The sequence below is a fragment of the Ictalurus punctatus genome, chromosome 13 (assembly GCF_001660625.3).
Source record: "Ictalurus punctatus breed USDA103 chromosome 13, Coco_2.0, whole genome shotgun sequence".
Taxonomy (NCBI): domain Eukaryota; kingdom Metazoa; phylum Chordata; class Actinopteri; order Siluriformes; family Ictaluridae; genus Ictalurus; species Ictalurus punctatus.
Window position 1 is genome coordinate 20,249,526 of NC_030428.2, and position 17,636 is coordinate 20,267,161.

General features: G+C 40.0%; 1 protein-coding gene across 1 annotated transcript; it reads right to left on the bottom strand.

The window, feature by feature from the left end:
* Positions 1-1,419: 1,419 nt before the first annotated feature.
* On the bottom strand, positions 1,420-17,355 carry fbxo11b (F-box protein 11b). Its single transcript, XM_017484169.3, has 22 exons — positions 16,985-17,355; positions 14,240-14,367; positions 13,808-13,889; positions 13,001-13,145; positions 12,388-12,517; positions 12,136-12,219; positions 11,900-12,032; positions 11,700-11,806; positions 11,499-11,610; positions 11,097-11,203; positions 6,176-6,313; positions 5,844-6,061; positions 5,433-5,613; positions 5,102-5,224; positions 4,919-5,004; positions 4,705-4,781; positions 4,359-4,502; positions 4,141-4,251; positions 3,912-4,019; positions 3,720-3,828; positions 3,513-3,611; positions 1,420-3,402 (listed from the first exon to the last, which is right to left on the bottom strand). Exons 1-22 carry the CDS (start codon positions 17,070-17,072, stop codon positions 3,273-3,275), a joined length of 2,640 nt encoding a protein of 879 aa, XP_017339658.1. The 5' UTR covers positions 17,073-17,355; the 3' UTR covers positions 1,420-3,272.
* Positions 17,356-17,636: the final 281 nt, after the last annotated feature.

Consider the following 17,636-nt stretch of genomic DNA (forward strand, 5'->3'; position numbering starts at 1 on the left):
AACTCTAAAGAGTTTCACTTCATTCAAACACACTATTTTAATATCCAAACCACTGTGCCACCAGAGCACACAGTGACTGATAAGCAGCTCAAAGCCAAGAGTATGTGCAAACAAAACATGTTGTCATTCAATCAAGAACAAGTCCAGGCTGTTAATGTACATACATCTAAGCGAATGCCACGACAATGTGAAATGTTGATGCACATACACATCTTTGAATGCCAACTACGGCAGGAGTGCATAAATTTCTCACAACGTGATTAGAAAATATCCAGTGACGCAGGTGTCCATTTTCTTTTTTTTTTTGTTTAACATGTTTATGACCTCATGGGAGTCTTTTAATGTAGAGATCAAATGATTTTTTTAAAAATCTGATGTGGAAAAAGGTGCTAATAAGAAGTGGCACTAATAAGTCCAGACAAAATGTCGGTTAACCTTGAAACCTGAAGTCATGTCCTGTTCTTTTTAAATAGTTTAGGCCACAGAGCATGGACCCATGATGGCTATAAATTCAGGTTTCCAAAAATCATTCAAGCACACGTGCTAAAATTGTTATGGATATTTACACAAGCGAGGGAAAACTTCTCAAGTACCAAATCAAGAGGTGGGAAAAAAAACAAACCGCTGAGATCAAAAAGCTATAAATCATCTTGATTGTGGTATTATATGAATACTGATAGTATGCGTGTCCGAAGGATGACTAACACACCACCGTCAAGCTGGTCTCAGTCAACACAGCCTCTGTTGTAGAATTTGAAGGGCCCTTGTTTAGCTTGTTTGCGCAGAGAACACCCATATTTACCTGGGTATTGAGGAAAGCCTGGGCTTTATGAACTGAGTCAATAATGACCTAGATGTCTTATCAGTGATAGGACAAAACCCTCTGAGCCAAGCTGCAGTAAAATTCTCCAATAGTGTGGAGCATTGCAGATTTAAGGACTTTGCTCTCACAATATTTGCTTGGCGTACGAAGACAGCTCAGAGTATTGACTAGTTACAGCCAGGCCACACCTGCAACCATTATGGTACTACATTTTACAATATCTCACTCTGAGCCATGTTTATTATGCTCTTAAAAGCCGACCAATAATTCAATTTTTTTTTTTTTAAATGTTTACAACTGCATGTTTATAGGCATAATACACTTGCATGGAAGAGTGCCAGTAAAGCAGCAATAAGCCAAAGGTTGATAAAACCACATAACCTAGATTTGGATGTTTTCAGTAAGCAACAGAATATTAGGTTTACTCATCTAGTCTGCAAGCAGCATCTCATCAGTGGTGTGAATGCCGAGAACGCTGATCTCGGCATTCACAACACTTCGGAAAAACTTCGGACAATAACCTTTAAAACACTGAAACTAATGAACGAAATCTGTCACCAAAAGTGTAAATTCTCACACAAATAAAGCAATGAGGCTTGATCTAATAAAGTTTATTTTCTTAAAAATGACCAGTTTCCTTTTTCTTTTGTTTTCTAGGAAATTAAACCCTTTTTGAATTCACACTAGCATCTACATAATGGTTATTGAATACTTCACAATATATTAAGTCTAGATGTTATGGTACATGCATACAATTGCGGCGGCATGAGAAGCCACAGTCACCACATTACACAGAGATGGGGGATGAAGAGAGGGGGCAAAAAGACAATGAGGCCGTAGAGACTTGTGTTTCAGCTTCGAAGAGGCCAGGGCCTTAAAACATGGCAAACTCCAGCAATGCTTTTCAATTATATTCATCACTCAAAAACAGACACGGAATGGGCCATGGGTCAAAAGAAAAAAATATATCCGAATAAAATTGGGAGATATACTCATTGCTGTCCATGAAATTAACTCTATGGCCAAGAATAAAAGCGTAAATGAAGCAGAACTTCACATAAACATTAATATAACTGTTCCAGTGTTCACAAACACTTCCATTTCCTTTGGGACCTTATTAGCACTTTAAAGTCTGGTTAGAAATCACTTTCCCCAATGTTTAGGCAGACATTTATTTATATTAAAAAACAAACAAACAAAAAAACCCCTAAAAGTGTAATGTCCCTGTTTGTCTAAATGGCAGTGAAAGGTGAAGCAAACACTGAGCTTTGGGACCACACGTAGGCTTTATAAGAGTCACAGCCAGAGGAAGTCTATAAAAATGAATTTAAAAAACAAAAAAGAAAACAAAAATAAATAATAAAAAGAAAGAAAGAAAAAAAAAAAAGAAAAAAAAAACCCCACCACACACTGACACCCGCTTCTTACCTTGCCTATCGAAAACCATAGCTGGAGGACATTGTAGTGTTTTCCAAATCTTGTTTGTTTTTTTCACTATTCCTCTTTCACAGAAAGAATTTATATGCTGAGACACAGTATGATTACAAGCCTAACATGCGCTAACGAAAATATTAATAACAATAATAATTATAATATATAATAAAATAAAAGACATTCAAATACTGTAAGATTTTTGCTTGAAAATACAAAACTACATGAGAAAGCATTAAAATCATATTTGTTGATCAGAATAACATTAACGTTTAAAATAAAATTTAAAAAAAAAAGGGGGGGGAAAAGAAAGAAAAAAAAGCAAGTGCTAACCACATTTTTTTCAAATTTTTTTTTTTTTTATACCATACATATAACCAGCAAATCTGTTACCTAGAAACAGTTGCCAAGGAAGCCATGTCATCATGGCTCTCCCTCTTATCCAGGCAGCGTCTCTGGGGGAGGGGTGACGGCTGTGTGTTTCTGGCCACCGTTACGTCTGTACAAAACTGCAAAAGAACTTCACCTGAACCTGCACGCATCAGAGACTGCACAGGCTTATCGGTTCGGACGTTTCCGTCATTCTTCTGCTGAAAGTTGATGCCGCTTTCATTTCTTCTCTTAATCTCCAGAATCCTGAGTCAACATATTGCTTCTCTGTGCAGCTCTTAACTCTTCCAAAGCTTTAGTCAACTAATAACTCTTTGCAGATGGAGAGCCAACTGAAAACGAACAGGGAATCTCTCGCATCCGCTTGCATCAGAACCCTTTTTTTTTTTTAGCAATATAGACACATCTCTATCCAGTAAACAGGTAGAGATCCAAAGGAGTCCCATGTCTCCGCTCGAAAATGGTTTCCTTTACCGTACAACAATTGATTCAAGTCTAAAGAGTTTGTCGTCCTGTCATTTTGTATGCAGAGTCTTTCTAAGACCAAGACCAAAGTTATAGAAGCTCTTGCTTTGTAGACAGGATAAAATTAAAGACCAGGGTGTTGAGATGGAGAACAGGTTGAGCCTCAGTTGTGTTGTAATGTGTTCGACTCTATAGGAGGTGCCGAGTCATACAGAGTGTCCGTGTCGTGTGTCGGCTCTCCGGCTAATGTGCAAGGGTTTGACAGGGTTCCCGCACCACAGTCACAGAAAAACCTACGTGGATTAGATCAGTCATGCAATGGATTAGACCATTTTATTTATTTATTTTTTAAAGTTTTAATCAATATAGTATTAATTATGAACGACAAAACCGCAGGACTAACCTATCATGTCGTATAAACTCGACATCATGCCCTTGGTGGCACTTCTTAATACAATTCACACAGATTGCATTTCTGTCTGTTGTGTTACAGGTGTGGCACCTGAATCCGCAAAAGAGGAAAAAAAAGGAAATTACATGAGTACACCGTAAACTTCGGTAAAATTCCAGGCACGTTTCAATGAGGTGATCACCACACCAGTTACTGTACCTGTAAAAATCGTGCATGGGATAGCTGGTGTAACTGGAAATCTTGTACAGGCACTGACCTCTGCTCACAGCTTTCTCTATGGCATCCTGATTGTTCATGATTTTGTTGTCTGAAGAATTAACAAGGAACAGTTGCATTACCTGTCGTGCGTTGCATTAGATGTCTGTTTTGGCATTCAACAACAATAATTACCTTTCATCGTGACATTGACACCAGAGGCGAGAAACAGCCCTCCAAATCTGTTATTGAATATTTGATTGCCTTCTAAGGTTGCTGTAGCATGGTTTGTTATCTCGATACCTAGACAGAAGAAATGATAAATAAATGAAAGCAATCATAAAGCGAAAAAAAAAACAAAAAAAAAAACAAACAAACAAACAAAAAAAAACCTGTTTTGCAAACCGTACAACGGCCAACTGACCTGCAGCAAAGCCATCAAATATTCGGTTCTTCCTCAACACTGGGTGACTGTTGGTACTAATCAGGACACCAGCCTGGGCATTTCTGAAGATGTCGTTTTCCTCCAACAATCCTGCATGCAGGAACATTTACAGCAGTGTCCAAACCCATAATCAGATCACACTGGGTCCAACCACAGTGCTGTTCATTCGCATTTCTAAAGACTTTCTTGAGCCTTACCCCTTCCGCCATTGAATATGCAGATACCGCCATCCCGGCCATCATGGATCTTGTTCCTGCGTAGGGTGGGGTTGCTGTCGGTCTTGATCCATACTCCCGCCATGGCGTTGTCAAATATCTCATTGTCCTCAATGAAGCCCAATCCTGAGGGGGTGGGGGTAAACCATAAATGTTAAACACTGTTGTTCTGTATTACAAGCAGATCCATAATCCAAAAATAACTACTTTAGCTGCAGTGACACGGCTCTAATACAACCGGGGGGGCACACTAGGATTGGCCAGTTTGGGCTCAGAGCTCCATTAAGCGCTTTAATGGAGGACGGCGGTGCCACATAATTAAACTTACCAGAGTTGTAAACAAGAATGCCTCCATTCTGCCCTCCCCAGATTTTGTTTCGTCTAATCTTAGGGTTGCTTCCAGTTCTACGTCAACACGAAAAAAGGACTGAATATGTTGTAGGTATGCAATTAACAAATATTTGCAACAGATGCAATGGAGTCCTCACACACACACACTGATATAACAGGCACAAACTGCAGTGATTGAGTACCGTGATTACCTGATTTGTACACCAGAGTACATGTGGTTGTAGATATCATTATCTTCCAATACTCCATGACCATTATCATAGAAATACACGCCAACCTATGAACAGAAATCACTCAGAATTTAGAATGAAAGTAATAAAAAGCAAAGAAAGTAAAGTAATACATGAGATGGAGAAGGTGAAAGATCTCCCCACCTGTTTGCCACTGTGTATCCTGTTCCGCCGGAGCACCGGCGTGCTCCCTGTGGTCACCCACACTCCAGCCAGAGTGTTGCTATATACTTCATTCTCCTCAATAACACCCTGACCCTTCTCGTGCTACAAACATGTGTGAGCGTAACACACATCATTAGTCAAGACCAGGAAACGAATATAATTATTTGATAATTTTGATATTTTGAATTTAATCATTTGATAATTAAAACTAGGTCATTTTAATCTATATAAAAAAATAAAAAAAAAAACCCTAATTTATAAATACCTAATATATAATTTATAAATACCTAATTTATAAATCTGCACTCACCACATAGATTCCTCCATGCTGTCCATCATGTATCTTGTTGTGTCTGACTATAGGGCAGCTGTTGGTTCGGATCTGAATGCCAGCCAGGGCGTTTCCATAAATATCATTACCCTCTATGAGACCTCTGCCATCACCAAATATGTAAACACCCCCTTGGTTTCCATTGAAGATGGCATTACCCCTGCAGGTAAAATACAAGGCATAACTGAGTACTGTAAAAGTTAAGACAAAAATAAGCATCTGTAATTTAGCCTGTCCATTATTTAATCTGAATACATACATCACACAAGCCAAACTATAGTGAGTTTTGAACATCTACAGAACACATAAGACAACTCCAAGAACAACCTGGTCCTAAAGTTTCACACCCCACCAAGGAGAAAGAAAAACGGACAGGTAAGGAACACTAACCTAATGGTTGGGTCACTGTTTGATGTGATCCACACGCCAGCAAAGTTATTCGCGTAGATCTTATTCTCTATGAACTGGCCCCGGCCCTTCTCGTGGACATAGATGCCCCCTGTTTGGCCATGGTGAATTTCACAGCGCACCACTGTGGGGTTGGCATACGCCTTTACCTCAAAACCTGCAATTCTGTTTCTGTGGATGTTGCAGCTCTCAAAGTAGCCCTGTAGAGGGAGAACGAGAAAAAAAAAAAAAAAAAAAAAAAAAAAAAAAGGCTTCACTTAATGGCTGGTAGAGCACAATGAGATCATAAAGTCAAAATGGAGCCTTGATCCTACCATGCCATGGTCAAACGTGAACACGCCAACATCTCGGCCATGATGGATATGGTTCCTCCTGATGATGGGGTTGCCATGGTTTTTCACCCAGATCCCCGCTAATGCATTGTTGGAGATTTCATTATCTTCATAAATGCCCTAGAAATGTCAAACAAACCCAATTACGACGCCAGCTCTCCACTGCTGGCTCCAGCACAGCTTATAATTGTAAAAGTGTTCACTATCCTATATAACCAGATGTTATTTTGCTGATATATTTGGTAAAATGTCTATTTTGACTTTCAGTATTCATGCACGTCATTGTACAAAAAACAGTGGTTTTAAACAGGGATCTCACCCGCACATGTAGTTGTGTGTAACTACACAGCAGCAATACAGTGTTACATTAGCTGTAATGTTCTTCAGTATTGCCTAGTTATATAATAGGTATAAGGAAATGCTTATTGCTTAAACCTTGTGAGTCCACAAGAGGGCTCCCTTGAATAAGAGTAAATACTGCAGTCATCTACAAGTCTGGGAACGATACCAGACTTGTGAATTCATGACACAAGCCATGTTACTGCCATGACTAATAGTGAAAATGCTGCACAAATAAAAGCAGTTCATTTTAACCAGCTTCAAGCCTGTGTATCCAAACATAGGACCTGTGAGTCCTGTTGTGTTGGCTCCAGACTGCATTACACAGCACCACATTAACGCAGTACCTGTGTAGCCATCTTATTTCAGCAGATCGGGTATTAAACCATGTGGGGCATAGAAACAGCCATGTAGGAATAAGGCTGTGAATTGACTGACAGGGTGACTGTGGGATAGTGTTGTATGAAACATTTAGACAACAGTCTTTTAGTTTCTATGCATATGAATGCTCAGAAATGTATTAATTTCTACACATTATGCTTATATTCCATGCGGTTGAGCACCTCCTCTTCAAAAACAGAAGCGAACATTTAATTTAGCATATTTCAAACCTAAACCATTTCCATCTTTTTTGTTCACTTAAAGAAAAACACCTTTAATATTTCCACAAATATTTCCAATGATCTAAAAAGACAAGTGTTATAAGTTTGCGTCAAAGTTGGACGATAAGTTCCAGAATGCAATGCAGCGACAGCAGAGTTGCCCTGTTGTAGTTAAGGAGCAAGGTCAGCAACCAACTCGGCTCAGCTAGTTAGTGATCTAGACAGGGTACGTACAGATGCTTCAGAATTCCAGGACTTTTCACACACTAATTTTGTTGTTTTCAAGGACTATACAACAGCTGTTAAACAAACATTCTTTTCTTCTCATAAAATAATATATATATATATATATATATAAAGTAGTAAAACAACCATTTTTATATGGCACCTTTCCCAGACATGCTGGAGTAAATTTGCATTTCCCATGTACCGTTTCATCTTCACCATAACGTCAATATACCAACAACTTTCAATGGAAAGTCACTAAATGGTGTCATGAGCAGATTAGCATTTTTTTTTATAATAATAATAAAAAAAAAAAATAATAGCATTTACATATTTTTCTGTTGTCAGACAACGGAACGAGTATGAAATAGTGGCTAAAAGGTGGCGCGTTAAGAGACTTCATGTTAACCAACAGTCACTTCCATTCTGCTGCTCTGCTAAAATCCTGATTTTATAACCGCAGCATCGTCTGACAAAATCACCACATGCCCGAGTTAAAAACAACGGCTGCACGGTGATGTCGGCAGTGTTGAGGAAGCAAGCTACTTGTTGAAAAACTGTATAATTCTGCATATATGTATTCTTGACCTCTTACACAAATAGCTAAGAGCTCCATTATTATAGTCGTTGTATTATCATATTGACCACAAAAAAGACAGGATCACTGCAGGAACATTAACACTTTTGGGCACAACAATAGTTTCCTTACACCCAACCCCTCCCCCCCCAAAAAAGTCATCCCATAAGTATGTCAATGCTATTGCTGTGAATGATATAATTCAAATCATTACTTATTTAAAAAGACGATACTGTTTAAAATGAGAACTTTAAGGATGTAGCTTTAAAGACGTATTTGTTGCAGTGACCAAATCACCAAAGACCTTACATTTTACAAAAGGTACATACATGCTTTAGCAAGTCTGCCAAAAAAAAAAAAAAAAAAAAAAAAAAAAAAAAAAAAAAAAGGGTGAACGGATAAATGCTGGCTCTCTTCTTCTCAGTGATGAGCAGGTGTCAAACGGAAAGCTGTGCAGCGCCACCTTGTGTACCGGGGTATTTCATATTTCTTCATTAAGCACCACCTACTGTCAGGGAGTGAAGTTGCACATTCAGCTTGTCGCCGCCTTTAACACCACGGCGTGAACACAAACACAGTGAAAAACAGACCATTTAACGCGCTATGAAACACACCCTGGTGTGTACAGGCCCTTACTGCATGAATGTGGCGTGGCATGGAGGCAATCAGCCTGTGGCACTGCTGAGGTGTTACAGAAGCCCAGGTTGCTTTGATAGCAACTTTCAGCTCGTCTATATCGTTGGGTCTGGTGTCTTTCATAGATGGGGACATCTATGGGGTTCAGGTCAGGCGAGTTGTTTGGCCAATCAAGCACAGTAATACCACGATCAGCAAACCATTTACTAGTAGTTTTGGAACTGTGGGAAGGTTCACAGTGCTGCTAGAAAAGGAAATCAGCATCTCCATAAAGCTTGTCAGCAGATGGAAGCAGGAAGTGCTCTAAAATCTCCTGGTAGACACTGCATCGACTCTCGACTTGAGAAAACACAGTGGACCGACACCACCAGATGACAAGGCACACCAAATCATCAGTGACTGTGGAAACTTCACACTGGACTTCAAGCAACTTGGATTCTGTGTCGCTCCACTCTTCCTCCAGACTCTGGGACCTTGATTTCCAAATGAAATGCAAAATTTCTTTCATCTTCCCCATGATTGTAGTTGTGTGTACTGAACCAGACTGAGATTAAAGGCCCAGGAAATCTTTGCAGGTGTTTTGAGTTAATTAGCTGATTATAGCTCTTCTCAGGTCGACATTTCTGTATTATAAATTCTGTATGCTAAAACTAAGATGCTGGATTTTTGATTTCCATGAGCTGTAAGCCATAATCATCAAGATAAAAAAAAGGCTTGAAATATTTCACTTTATCTAAATTTCCACTTTTTTAATTAAATTACAGGGGAAAATGAACTTTTCCATGATATTCCATTTTTTTAGATGCAGCTGTATAAAACGGTGTTTACAAGTTATTATTTGATTCCTTAAGGCACATGAACTTCGTCAAAAAAGGTAACAAGGTAAATGGTTTCCTCAATATCCGAATCAGACACCATCTCCTGCTCAATCATGATTAATAAGGATAAATAATCAATACTTCCCATAAGCCAATAATAATACATGCAATGATAATAATAAAAAAAAATCATCATGGTTTTTTTTAACCACTCATTAATCATGGAAATAATAAATTAAGACAGGAACTTTTTCCTCTTGCTGCACCCTTAAACGAGATGTTGAGATCTACAACCAGGAAGTTGTATTCAGAACATAAAATAAATTCCTCGGCATGCAGTGAAAATAATTCGTTAAGTTTATTTGTATGTAAATGTAAACATTGTGTTGACTATTAACAACAAAGTGCCAGTAATATTCTCTGTATCAGAGAATAAACTTGTGTTAATTTACTATATCATCATCATTTACCTGCCCCATACATCACCCAACAAACTATGATTAGTCGCTTTATGTGTCCATTGGATGGTCTATTCCTGTCCACATGAGCTACACGCGTGGCTCTTAATAACTGTGAAGCGAGTGGGTACCGCAGATATGCAATGAAGAGCACCGTTATAACTGGATAAAAAAAAAAAAAGTAGTGATTGGTTGCTCATTACTGGAAAACCTATCCTATTTTTAAAGCTACTGTCACACTACTGAAAAATGTAGCTAAGTTAGTAGCGTAGCTATTCAACACTGGAAGTCGGCTACATTTGCATGTGAAATAATCACTCCGAGTGAAAGTGAAAGAAGGGACAGAATGTCTCCCATTTTTTCTCTCACACTGAATGTGCCTCTCTCTCTCTCTCTCTCTCTCTCCCTCACTGAACAGAGTAGCCGCAGAGAGAGGTGTACCTGCGATGGGAAAGCAAGATCTCATGCTCACGGGGCAGTACTGGTGACTCTCTTCTACAGAAAGTAGCTAAGGTTTGTTAAAAAAAAAGCCAAAGCAGTCTGAAAAGTGGATCGGGGCTGTCTTGGTCACAATGAGTAAGCGAATGGGGGGGGCAGCAGGGTGTCATATCAAGTGAAAGGATTGTATTTGTGTTCTATCGATAATAAACACAAGTTTTTTAACGATTCTGTATTTGACATTTTGTAACTCAAGCTCTTTTTAAGTACCACTAAATAAAAAATGGCTATTTTCAAGGCTTTCCAGTATTAAAATTATCAAAAAGCCAAATTCAAGTACTTCAAGCACCTTGTACAAACCCTGTCTAGAGGACCACCAGCTCGGTGGTGTTAATGGAGTACTATCATCATTAAAGTTGAAGCTTTGCAACCCTGTCAGTCTCAGCCGGAGTGTACAGATGAGGAGGTGGGTGAGCTGGCCTCTTTAGGCAGAAATGAAACAAGGGATAATACCCACTGCCATCTGCATCAGTACCAAGATCCTGCTGGGTGTTCTTACACTCATGCAGGCAGTAAGAAATAAAAATCAAAGAGAATAAACACACAGACAGTGTGACCACTACATAGCCCACTGCACAGTTATAAATATTGATCAGAGAGTTGTTAAGTGTGGGTTTTCCTTTCAATGTGATGTAAAGAAACAATTATAGTTGACGTCACGAATAACACTGCTGTGGATGACCCAGGGGGAAAAAAGAAGAAGCAAGAACCAGCTTTGTATGGTACTGCAGATTTTGCTCAGGCTCTTACCTGCGCGTGATCGGTGATGTAGAGTCCCACATTTTCACAGTCACTGATGTTACAGTGCTTGATGGTGGGACATGCACCTTGGCCACTTACACACACCGCCGACCCCACTGTAAAACCACAGAGAGAATCTCCATGAAGTAAAGTACATAGACAAGTGAAGCTCAAGTAAAAAAAAAAAAATATATACGAAGAGTCTAGAATAAAACAAAAATATACAGCAGTGACTTATCAGGCACATTTTGATATTTCCTCCAACATAAGGAGCCTATTAAATGGTGTTCATTTTTCAAGCTTTTAAATCAAAAGATTTCTTTTGCAAGAACATTCAATCACATTCTGAACAAAAAAAGGGATAAAAAGTTGGGTTAATAAAGAATAAAATAAATTTACTCGTGAGGATACCTGTGCAGGTGCTGCGGATAATGCAGTGGTCAATGTTCGGGCTGCAGTTGACTGTAATCTCCAGGCAGTGGTGTGCATTGTGATGCTGGGCTGATTTATCATCAGGGTTGAACTGTGTGTGAAACAAAAATATTTTGTCATCCTGTCACCACAGTTAGACTTCAAAGGCTTAAATACTTGGGAGGGATATTCAGGACTTACCCGAATGGTCATGTAACCTACATATGCATCTTCTGAACCCTCCATAAAGACAAATGTTGAATCTCTAGTGTTCTCAATAACAACTTTATCAGCTACTTTTCCAGGAGCTGTTACAAAAAAGGGGAGAAAATTTTTCAAGCGCATTATCCGGCTTGCTTCTGAAATGCATTTGGATTCTTCTAGTGAAATACCAGACTCACCTGCACCGATCATCGTAATGGGAGACTCGATGTAGATCCATTCGTCTGTGTAGATTCCAGAATGAACGAAGATCAGCCCATCAAAGTGGGCCTCCTGAACTCCTCCCAATGCATCCTCAATGGTGTCATAGTACTGCAAACCAGATCAAAACATTAGGTTGGGTATAAGAGATAATGTATTAGCAAGCCATCTTTTTAGAAACAAATAGCAGAAAAAAGCAACAAGAATTTCATACCAGCATATTCTCTCTGCCCTTGTATCTGGCTGGATTGCTGTAGAAATGTTCTGCAAAGCCAGGCTTTACATGTGCACCTTTATACTGTTTATATATATATATATATAAAAAAAATTAATTACTGCATATCCTCAAAATCATGAAAGCAACATGTTCATTGTTTAATTGTGACTCAAATGGCAGATATTGAAAATCCCTCCTTCCATTTTTTTTTAAAGAAATGTCCAGGGACATTTCATAAGATAATCATACCAGTTGCTGAAAGCTTTCCTTCCATGGGTTCGGCTGCTCATATTCTTCAGGGTTTATCTGGTAGAATTTCCCTGGCTCTGGATGCATCATGGGCCGTGTGTATTCAAACACCTCCATGTACAATCTCTTCCTGTGGTACACATCAAGGATCAACAATCCAAATGAACTGGAACTTCAATAATAAATACAACCATCAATAAAGTTCTTTATAGACAACCCTAACAAACAAACAAAAAAAATCAGTTGAATAATACATCATGCTTCACTATGTGAACACTTTACAGTAACCTTATTACTATTTTTACACATCTAATTCAAATTAGTACTGTAGAGTATAAACATGAGTATATTCCTGTGATCACACTAATCTCATGATTCGACAGCCACAGACATGCCTCTGGAAGATCATACTGTGACCGAAAATGTTGCAATTTGTCTGTTAGCTTATTTTCATATTACAGCTTTCATGATCTGCACTGCAAAGGGCGACAAACAGCCTAACTCGTGCAGCGAGTTAAATACTATGCGCAGGAATGCTTCTTATTTAAGAGCAACAAAACACAGACTGAAGATTACCTATAAAAATGAAAAAGTCCAAAAATCGACTGCTTACCAGAGAATAGGGTCGTTAGCTAGCTCACTAAAGCGCTTGCAGACACAAGCAGCCTGGCACAGGTCTTGCTCCAGCAGGTAGGAAAAAATCTTCAGGACCACCTCATCTGGAAGCTTTTCTTGGAGATACTGTTCTGCGGGGGAAGCTAGAGGGATAACACAGGACAGAAATTAAACTAGAGTGCTGCTGCTGTCCTTTTATTGTCCTACCTCGTTTATGCTAATGTAGAACAACTGACATGCCTGCGATCTATGAAATTCAAATAAGACACGCCGTACATGAAACAGAAACGGAACAGTCCACGGCTTAATGCTGTTAAAACCACTGAGCATCAAGCGGTTAATGGGCAAAACTGCAGAGACCAGCACTTCCTGGAATTCACAATGAGAAATCTGTGCCAGTATCCCTGTGCCAGTATTAATACATATTCTTTCAAGGGGGAAAAAAAAAAAACCAAAACTTGTAGAATCTGACAGTAAGAGGGTGTTTTGTCATTTATCATTTGGGAGGTGTGATAAACACTGTACATTCCTCTCTTTCACAACAGTAACATACTAAATCTACATGCCTATAGACATTGACAATCACTGTTAGGAAAACAATAATGTAATGCACAGGTGAATTTACCAGACCAAGGACAGTACAGACATTTGAAGGTATTCTGCATACTGCCTAGAAGTTGTTCATTAACTAAGAGTAGTAAGGGTCTTTGGAATTTTTATTCCCCTCAGGGGTCCATCCCCTGTGAAATGCTTTGACATCTATATTTTCAGACAAATGAAAGTCTTTACATGTTTCTTCACTCACCTGGAAGGTCTTGGGACTTCCCTGACACCCGGGCACGTTTTGCTCTGTGACCAAAGGTTTCTGTTGCTGAAGTGGAGGCTCCCTGCAAACAGGAATGTAAAGACAATCTGAAATCAATGCTGACACGAAATGTTTCAAATCTCTTACGTTACTAAATCTCCTTTTTAAATACTGTAACTTTTGTTCAGCTCCAAGTGTGATCTGATTTTTAACTATGGCACCATTCACATGCAGGCAAAAATTATTTTAACCAATGACATCATGCATCCCCCCCCCCGGCCTCAAAAAATAAACCCTGCCATCTCTATGTAAGCACCAAGCCCGCAACTTATGATTTTCATTTCACGGTGTCCTTCAATGTGTTTAAAAGAGCACACCAAAATGTATCGATACATATGTGATGTGTTGGTTATTTCCCCGGCTGATTGTTACCTCCATACTGCTTTTTGTGGGACACGTGGTTCTCTTAGGCAACAAGGACTTTCTGCGGAGTTGGTACGGACTGTTTTGAGCTCCTGGACCAGATTCTTCTGCAACCATATCTGCAGGGACGTCCTCATCTGCAAAGAGGAGGGACAAAAGAAGAAGAAAAACCTCAATCAGCTTTGCATTTCACATTCTACAGTAGGACCTCTCACCCTCCACAGCTATGCTGTATAATTATAGTATATATTTTCCTCTTTCTGGGTGATTTCAGTGGGGGAAAGGATTCCTTGGGATGGGTAACCCCTTTAATAAAGCTGTCCCCCTTGGGAAAATGTCACCGCCAAACTCACAGATACTGAGAAGCCAACACTAGTCAAAAAGTCAAAACTAGATTAGCCATAACAGAGCAGGAGAGACAAGTAAAAACAGATGCACGCTCGCAGGAAACTCCTCCAAAGCCTACAACAAAAACCACAGGTCTAAATGCAAAGGGCTAGCGTTAGGAATCGCGTTACTTCATCTACGGTGGCGGACTTGATGTTCTGTGTTTACACCTACCAAAAATCACAAAAATAATAATAATAAATTCACAATAAGACCTTATAATTGATCATCTGAAAATTAGAGAGGACTGTCCATCAACTTGTGTCTTAACCCTAATACCCTGCTAAATGTGTTTTGTTTTTTTTTGCATTGTACTGCACCTGCACTGCAGAATCCCTACCTGTTCATCACCTCTGTGTGTGAATGCCCTACCTACCTGGTGTACTCATCACCTGAGAGGTCTACAGTCTGTTCCTCCCTACTGCACAATTGGTACCTGGAGACAACATCCAAAATTTAAAGATAAACAAACATAAACAAGTCTTGTCTTGTGTACTTCAGCTGCAGATCTAATCACTGCCAAGTGGTGACAAGACATCAAAATGCTCACACTTCTGATTTTAAGAAGTGAAGACTCCATGCCGTTACATTTCCAACAGTAAACTGGGTTTCTCAATACTGATGGATGGACGGATAGATAGATGGATAGACAGATCTGAAGATCCTGTTCTTCTGTAAAAAGCAACATGGTGGCAGATTTACGGCTATACAACACAGCATAGGATATATTTGACTACTGGATTGGATTCGCATGTGACCGAAATGTATTTGTCGAGATGAATGAATCAACACCTGCACACGGAGATTGTATGACATTGATATATTTTTTTAAAAAAACAACAACACATTAACTGCTATCAGAAATGAGTACCTGTGGATATCTGAGATAGATATGGTCTATATCCTTACAGGAAAATAGCTGAGGCTCGGCAAGCTTCAGCTGCCAAGTTATCCGAAACATCACCGGTATGATAACAATATTCTTTAGTACAGTTGGTGCCCTGTGTAGTGCAAGTTAACACCACATGTTCACAGAATACAAACCGATCTGAAACCAACACAGTGTTTCAGAGGACAATATCAGACATGATACTCACTGCTGGATCAATGCATACTTAAAGAACATGAAATGTGATTTTTCACTCATCACATGCACAAACAGGAAAAAACAGTGCATGCACATCAGACATACAGCATGATTTCTAATAATAATGGACTACGAATTACTGACTGACAACAACTGACTGATCAGCTCAACACAGCCCTTGCAATCAACTATCCAAAACCTGACAAGCCTCAATACAAAGACCAACAATACCCACAGAGGTGTACCTTCCTGCTTACGTGTTTGTGGTCAACCCAAGCCACAAAAAACACCCACCAGACGACGAACCACGTTGGCTGTAAAGGGTTAAACCGATGATCACCCCACATAAAGTAGTCTACAGCTGCAAGCAAACCAGGGCCTTGTCGACCGAGATGTTTAGTGAAACCATGGCGTTTCCAGTTAGCTACCTACTGTTGACACGAACCTTAATACCAACACTGGCTGGCTTGACAGTTACCCAACATAAACAAATGCAATCCAAAACACGAGCAATTATTTTTCACCCCCCACACTGCTTCGGCGTGAACCCAACTGCGTAGTCGCTGGTAGCTAGTTAGCTTAATTACTCATCGAGCTAGCTAGCTACTGTGTAATCTGTTTGAAATAAAACGGAGAATTTAAACAATGCTGCAACCCACCCAGTCGTCACAGCTTCACACACACACCGTGTACACTTCCGTCTTTACTGTAACATTCAGCTGGGTATTTTGTTTACCTGACAAGCCTGACTCTGTGTAGATGCATACATACATGCACACATACATACATAGATAGATAGTTAGCCAGCAAACTAGCTAGCTAGCTTTAGCTATTACTACACATACACCCCCCCCCCCCCCCCTTCAAAATGGCAGCCCACCGGCTAGCTAGCTAACCAGCTGCGCAACACAGATTTAATGTCCAAACACAAGTTTTTGTTATGTTACATGAGCAATAAAACACGCTGTTTAGTATACATGTCAAAAACGGACTTGTTTGCTTAATTGGACGTCCGAGAACTTAACAATAACTCTGAGTTTTAGGTCTAAACCCAGAGTTAGCCGCGAAGCTAATATTTGTAAGACTAAACAAAGCGCGGCCTGGCCTGGCCTGTACGGCGCGGTTTGTATAAGCCTCGACGTTTCCTGCTGAGGCGTCTCACTTACTCTTCGAGGCTTTCGGACAGTCGGCTCGGGTAAAAACACGCCGGCGCGTCTGCGTGAGAAGATTGTAAAACTGTGATAGCGTGGTTATGTGGTGGCGTGTTTAACGCGTCTCACCTCTTTCGCCGTTGTTCCTCTCGGGCTGCACCGGGCGCGGCCTCGATACTCGCCTGGGTCTTCTGTTGGTCGCTCTGACGGAGTTCATTTGGCGAGTTGATTATTTTTTTTGTTGTTTATTTCAAAAACTCACAACGCTTTCCTCTGACGTTCGCCTTCCGTCGTTAACATGGGGGTCCTCGGTTTCAAATTAACCAACTCAACTGCGTAAACACTTCAAATTTCGCTGACGGAGAGCGAGTTTTTTTCCCTTTTCGGGGTGTTGGGACAGCTCCCCCTGTGCTGCTCGGTGCTGGAGCTCGGCGTCTCTCTCGCGCGCAGGAGGAGCCATTAACGCTAACGCACTCACAGACAGCGCGCGCGCACGAGAGAGAGAGAAGGAAGGAGGGGGAGGACATCACAAGGGATCCCTCTATTCACCAATGAAACACACACACTGCATCCGCTCACGCTCCAAATTACACTGTGCATCCTCTATCCCTCTTCTCTTCTGTAGCATCTAAATAAACATCCCTGAATATCACAGAGGGTAATGATATGCATCACGTTACTTTAAAATGCTCGAGGCACACGTATGCATACGTGATTAAAATCACGTCAGATGTTACTTTCTTTTAAAATCTTCCTACAAGAATGCGCGATATGACAATAT

Bases quoted from the DNA above. Each gene is read 5' to 3' on its own strand.
- fbxo11b (XM_017484169.3), bottom strand. From the start codon at position 17,072: ATGAACTCCGTCAGAGCGACCAACAGAAGACCCAGGCGAGTATCGAGG. The intron at 5,225-5,432 runs GTGAGTGCAGAT...ACATGTTTGTAG, and splicing joins AGCATGGAGGAATCTATGTG to CACGAGAAGGGTCAGGGTGT. The intron at 3,612-3,719 runs GTACAGTAACTG...TTGCGGATTCAG, and splicing joins CCCATGCACGATTTTTACAG to GTGCCACACCTGTAACACAA.